The following is a 6,454-nucleotide window of genomic DNA, read 5'->3' on the forward strand; positions in this document are numbered from 1 at the left end:
TTTGCCGCGCCCTTTTGGTGATTGGGCCAATGTTTTTTTTTCAAAGTAGTTTTAGTTGGTGGTATGTGAGGTTTAAAGCTGAGTTGCATGATCGATGTATTGTTCTAGTTTCTTACACTGAGGTACTATTCTAATATTTTCATCTTCTGAGATAAACTATTCTAGTGCTTTTCATGCCAAATTTAACATAATAAACAATATGCCTTTGTGACTGTGTTTTTTCATAAATACATAGCTTTGTAGCTGAAAAATATTCTATTTTTTCATAGAAAAAGAATAGTGGATATGAATCCAAAGAAAGTATCAGTCTAAACTTCTTTCATTACCCCACAACACACACCTTTTGCTTATGAATTCACTTGTGCACCTTAACTTTGGAGCCAACCTTATCGTGTAGCAAATTTGGATAAAATAAAGGGGAGAAATATATGCTGCTAGTGTGTTTATAAATATGTTGAATCTTGGTTGATGTAAAACTGGTTTCCTTTTAATAATTTTTCAATAATCGAAATCATTGGTTTAAGAAAACCCTTCTCAAGATAGAAACCATTTCCAGTTGAGTAGCCAATAGAAACGTAAAATTCTACGCTAAAAATATGAGGATTCGGAAACGAAACAGAAGTGTACATTATTGAATCAACAATGGGAGTTTCTACTAGTATTACACTTGTCATAGCATCTAAGATTGTTGCTTCTCTTTTTCAGGTTGCTCACCTTGCCAAGCCCACACAATGTCTTTTAGTGCTGGCCTCATACCTTGTTTCATAACCTTTTGATACTCGAGGGTATCACCATTGGTTTTCTTGATCTCCACTAGATGAAAATTTGATGTGACATGAAATACTTCAGCATCTATGGACATCACACCTTTTCTTCCTGGTTTGGAACTTTCCATGTTCAGCAACCCTCCACCTTTCTTTGTTACCTTTAGTTGTAAGCTTGTTGCAATTTCCTCAAGCTTTGTAATGATTGTCGAAACTGTGTTGGTAGATGTGAATTTAGTCTCCGTCTTGTTTGAGGTTTCCTCAAATATGCCAGAGAGATCAAATCCATTAGCAAGAGAGATGATGTCAAAAGCATTCAAATTAATAAGTTTTTCTACTGCTTGATTACCCTCAACTGTATTTGCATTTAAATAATCCAAAGCCAAATTCATGTCAACAGGCATAATATTTTCTGTTGAATTCATGGCATAATCAAACAATCTTTCCTCAAGACCAGTTCTAAACCAAGGATGATCCATGATTTTTGCAATAGAGATCCGTGCACTAGGGTTTGGATGAAGAAGACGTTGCAAAAACTTCCGGATATCTGAAGAAAACCAACTTGGCCATTTGAGTTCTGCTCTACAAATTTTCTTATACATGTCTACCAAGTTCTTATCCTGGAAAGGAAGATATCCTGCCAACAACACATAGAGAATTACTCCACAAGCCCATATGTCAGCCTTTGCACCATCGTATCCTTTTCTACTTATTACTTCTGGAGCAACATATGCAGGAGTACCACAACTTGTATGGAGTAACCCGTCTTGTCTCTTGCAATCTGGAAGTGCACTTAAACCAAAGTCTGAAATCTTTAGATTGCGACTTTCATCAAGAAGAAGATTTTCAGGCTTCAAATCACGGTGATAAACTCCTCTACTATGACAAAAATCAATAGCACTAATTAGTTGCTGGAAATATTTACGAGCAGCATCTTCTTTTAGCCTTCCTCGTTGAACCTTCTTGAACAACTCTCCTCCCTTGACATACTCTAACACAAAATATATTTTGGTTTTAGTAGCCATCACCTCGTACAGTTGGACAATATTTGGATGTTTCACCAACTTCATCACTGAAATCTCTCGACTTATTTGATCCATAAGACCACACTTCAAGATCTTATCTTTGTCAATCACCTTGATAGCAACACTATGTGAAGTCTTAAGACAACGAGCATGGTAAACTTTGGCAAAACTCCCTTTCCCAAGTAACTTTCCCATCTCATATCTTTGCATTAGAATATTTTCTTTCTCGGTCATCTTATTCCCGGTGTTTTATGGATGGAAAGTAATATTTTTCTTGAAACTTATAAAGCTGATGATAAGCACCAAATGATGTAGAAGGGGTCTGTAAATGACCAACAATTTTCACCCGTCTCCTCCAAGAAAGTAACCTAACGTGATGGTTGAGCTATCAAGCCTAGTCCCATTGTCCGTGCGCACATAGAGCAATTGTTGTGCATATTGTACTCTGATGTCATCAAAATCAAGTGAAGTACGGATATATGTGGCTATCCCACCGGTTGTTAGGCAAGCAACTCTACCATGCAAGCACATATTTCAGCATCCCTTGATATTTTTAATCTCTTACTGAAAGCTCAATGCTGCCAAGAGAAAGCATGTATAAAAGGTTAGTGAAAAAACCTTTCAGAGATGAAAAACGAGAATGTTGCCATGCAGCTATCTATTTTCGATATTTTTAATCTCTTACTGAAAGCTCAATGCAGCCAAGAGAAAGCATGTATAAAAGGTTAGTGAAAAAATCTTTCAGAGATGAAAAACGAGAATGTTGCCATGCAGCTATCTATTTTCGATATTTTTAATCTCTTACTGAAAGCTCAATGCAGCCATGAGAAAGCATGTATAAAAGGTTAGTGAAAAGATCTTCTAGAGATGAAAACAAGAATGTTGTCATGCAACTATCTGTTTTTGATATTTTTAATCTTTTACTGAAAGCTCAATGCAGCCATGAGAAAGCATGTATAAAAGGTTAGTGAAAAGATCTTCTAGAGATGAAAACAAGAATGTTGTCATGCAACTATCTGTTTTTGATATTTTTAATCTTTTACTGAAAGCTCAATGCTGCCAAGAGAAAACATGTATAAAAGGTTAGGGAAAGATCTTTTAGAGATGAAAAACAAGAATGTTGCCATGCAACTATCTGTTTTCGATACGAATATGAAGAGCAAATTTGTTGTTATTTTCGTAACCGAATAGTACTGTACTAGTGTCTCTTAACCCCAAATGATACAGCAACATAATTGGATCCGCATATGGGCTACCTTAATTATGCTTCTCTTGGTCTATTCAACTATGACTTGTGATTCTCTTGTGATCCACATGTGGTTTGATAACTTGAGTTTATGTTTGTCCTTTAACCCGGATCAAGAAAGATGAGGCTACATGGATAATTATACAAGCTTGGAGGAAATAAAAAAATCTATCAAAATAAGAAAGAGCCCCTGTTTACAGAGAGCTGGACCTGCAATAACCAGTATACAGAGAGCAGGATCCTAGCTAGGCCACTAGTAGTAACTACGGTGTGGATTGTTCCTGACGAGGCCAACTATCTAGAAGAGAAAGTACTCATGATACTCTTAAATGACGTGCATTTACGTACTCATAGGTAGATTGATCTGAAATCACTGGGTAATGCAACTACATGATCACATCTCTCGTGCACACAACAGGACACGGGCTGCTGATGGGAATAAGTCGTGTATATCTGTATAGACCAAGTCCAAAAACCAAGAGGCTACCAGACTACATCAGTGTTTCACAACCAAGAGTAGGAATCACCAATCTATTCAACCATTTATTCCCTCAAAAATCTATTCAACCATTTTGATGTCGAATGACATGTGAGCGGGCATACATGCTGATCCCGGAAAACAAAGATCCAAAGCCATGTTCATGATAGGATAAATTCTTTAGCCGCTTCAACCAGAGCTAGAGAGTGATACACATACCTGATCCCGGCGATCCGAGAAGCGAAAGAACTGCCCCCCCCAAAGCAGGCCTCCCTTGCAGAAAGATTCAGGCAAGATGAGCGGAGGAGCCTCTGCGCGCCAGAAGAGAGCTCGCCGAGATGCGATTCCTCTGCCCAAAGTTTTGCAGAAAGACTCTGTATACAACGACCGAGAAACTAGCAGGAGATTCGTTCAATCGGGCGAGCCAAACCACGCGAGACCTTACTTATAGGCGGGGCTTCGTCGTTGGCCGGCAGAGATCGACGGCCACGGGCTGCCTGGGACCTGGAAGAGCACTAATCTACTGCCCACTGACCGTGGGCCCAGCACTGGCGATGCTGTTCTTCTCGGCCGGGCCCACCGTTAGCTCGTAGGAGTATGTTTGTTGGAGCGGACAGTGGAGCAGCAGGGCTGGTAGTGGAGCGGAGCGCTTGTTTATTCGCCCTCCTGCGCTGCATGGGCTGGACCGAATCGTATTGCTCTCCGTGATCCGATAATGGCGTCCGGTATTGGTGGTGGTGGTGGTGGTGGTGGTGGTGGTGGTGGTGGACAGCTCGCATCTTTCCACCGGCGGCGATGGCCCGTTCAAAATTTCAAATGGACGAGACCTGCAGCCTGCAGGCATTGTGGATGCTATGGAGAGCCAACTTAATTAGTGGGTAAATGCTAACCAAGTCATCTTAATCATATCCTTGGCCTCGTAAGCCAAGCACTAGTGTGTCCATGGCGGCTAGTTGGGCAACAAAGCAACGCTTCAGCAAGACGGTAACGCATGGTGCCGGAAGGTGCAAAATATCTGCAGAGTGACGTGGGGCTGGCCGATTGGATAGGCACAATCGCAAACCAAATTCCTTGGACCAATCGGCAACGACGGAGGTGAGACGCAAGAAACGCTTGAGCAAGAATATCCCCTGTAACCGAGGCACGCACGAACATGTACGCATCATCGATGCCCTAGAGTCCACATCGATCGAGCGCAGTACACCACGACACCGATCGGCGTGAGTGATACGCACCAAGTACCATGCATCCTTCCTTGGTCCAGTCTGATGTTCTGGAATTTTCCAGAGAGAAATTGGGGTTAGAATTGTTCAGGGCCACCATGGGAGGTTGTTGACGGAGCATTTGTGCGACAGAGATGTTTGAACGCGCCTGCCACGGCCTGCACTGTGATGATATATACCAGTCGCGGCGATCTCGATCCATGCTTTCAGATTAAACTAATTCACCGGTTTTAAACCAACCCGATCCATGCGTCGTACATCCTCCGTCCTTAAAATAATGCAATTCTCACTTCCTAAAAAGTTAAATAATTTTAAGTTTGATCAAATTTATATAAAAGACTCCTAATATTTATGTCTCTAAATAGATTTAGTATGAAAATATATTATATAATTAGTCTAATGATATTTATTTTACAATATAAGTATTGATACTATTTTATACAAATTTGATAAAATTTGAAATCACTTAATTTTTTTGGACGGAGGGGTACCAGTACCGTCTCACGTGAGATCGATGAGCACTCTAGCTATACCCGGTCTTCATTCACGGCGAGAGGAAGAGAAAAGAAAAGTGGAGCGAAAGATTTGTTCTTGTCCACACGGCGCGAGCGGATAGAGATGAAGCTGGCTACCTGACAACTGGCGGCCAGCTCCTCATCTCCTCCCATCGACGAAGATAGACATGCATGGGGAAAGTGCCCATAATAATAAAAAGAACAGTGACGGACGCGATAAAAAGATAAAGAGCTCAAGGAGTAAATCCAAACGCTGCACGCAAAGAATTGCTTGCGAAGAAGCTAGGTAGAAAAGGGTAAGCGAGGGATGAACGAGGCAGAGACGAGGGAAGGTAGCAACCATTTCATCCCGTCACGCTCCCACCGGTGCCCGGATCAGCGCCCCGGCCGGCCGCTGTCACGGCGGCGGCCGGGTGCGCGGCCAAGACCAAGAGATATTTCGCCGGAAAGCGACGCCGAAACCACCCCCACCACCACCACTCCGCGTCTCGGTCCTCGGTCATGTCGATCATTCCCTGCCTGCGCCAGCCGCCGCCGGCGCGACGTCCCGATCGGGATCGGCGACCCACGCGAGACGAACAAAAGACGCGCGGGCCGTTGGTGACAGTACGCGGGACCCCCGGCCGGCGTCGAGCTCGATCGATCTTTGTTTGGTGGGGTAGTTTCCCGTGGAGCCACTGTTGGGTCTCGACGTCTCGCCCGTGGCAACCTGCCGCTGCGGGGCCAGGAAATTTGGAGGGGGGCTTAGCTCTTCCGAGGCACGAGAGGCCGCTGCTCCTCTCGCGGCGCACTGACAGCCTGACGGGATCGGTCTGCGCAACTTCTGATGATCAGATCTACTGTACTTACAAGTGGAGACACCACCACCTGTTTGGCGCGCGATAATCTTTGCATTTACGTCCGATTCGATCACACGGCTGCTTCTCAATGTTTGCCGCAATCAGAGTCGTCTAATTCATTCGGAGTCTATCAAAGCCACAACGCTACTGCTAGGCAACGGTGCAGCTACGGGATATATGGCAACATGCAGCTTTTATTTAGGATTCAGCTACTGCAAGCCAAACTAATCCCTTCTACCCTTCAACATTTTCGTCTTGAAAAAACTGCAAATTGGTTCTGTTGTCTGTAAATAAAGACAGGTTTAGTACGAAACGGCCAGACCAGCAGATTACAAATGAAAATTTGAGTGCCCATGCCATTTTC

General features: G+C 43.2%; 1 protein-coding gene across 2 annotated transcripts; it reads right to left on the bottom strand.

Moving 5' to 3' along the window:
• Nucleotides 1-531: 531 nt before the first annotated feature.
• On the bottom strand, nucleotides 532-4,343 carry LOC112874564 (CBL-interacting protein kinase 10-like). Of its 2 annotated transcripts, none has more exons than XM_025937944.1 (2): nucleotides 3,733-4,343; nucleotides 532-2,845 (listed from the first exon to the last, which is right to left on the bottom strand). In XM_025937944.1, the coding sequence occupies exon 2, from the start codon at nucleotides 2,021-2,023 to the stop codon at nucleotides 680-682; it is 1,344 nt and encodes a 447-aa protein (XP_025793729.1). In that variant the 5' UTR covers nucleotides 2,024-2,845; nucleotides 3,733-4,343; the 3' UTR covers nucleotides 532-679. The 2 variants fall into 2 exon arrangements, with proteins under 2 accessions (XP_025793729.1, XP_025793728.1); XM_025937943.1 differs by having other exon boundaries at nucleotides 532-2,367; nucleotides 3,733-4,342.
• Between the last annotated feature and the right edge of the window lie 2,111 nt (nucleotides 4,344-6,454).

This window comes from Panicum hallii, chromosome 9 (genome assembly GCF_002211085.1).
Source record: "Panicum hallii strain FIL2 chromosome 9, PHallii_v3.1, whole genome shotgun sequence".
In the NCBI taxonomy this organism is placed as follows: Eukaryota; Viridiplantae; Streptophyta; class Magnoliopsida; order Poales; family Poaceae; genus Panicum; species Panicum hallii.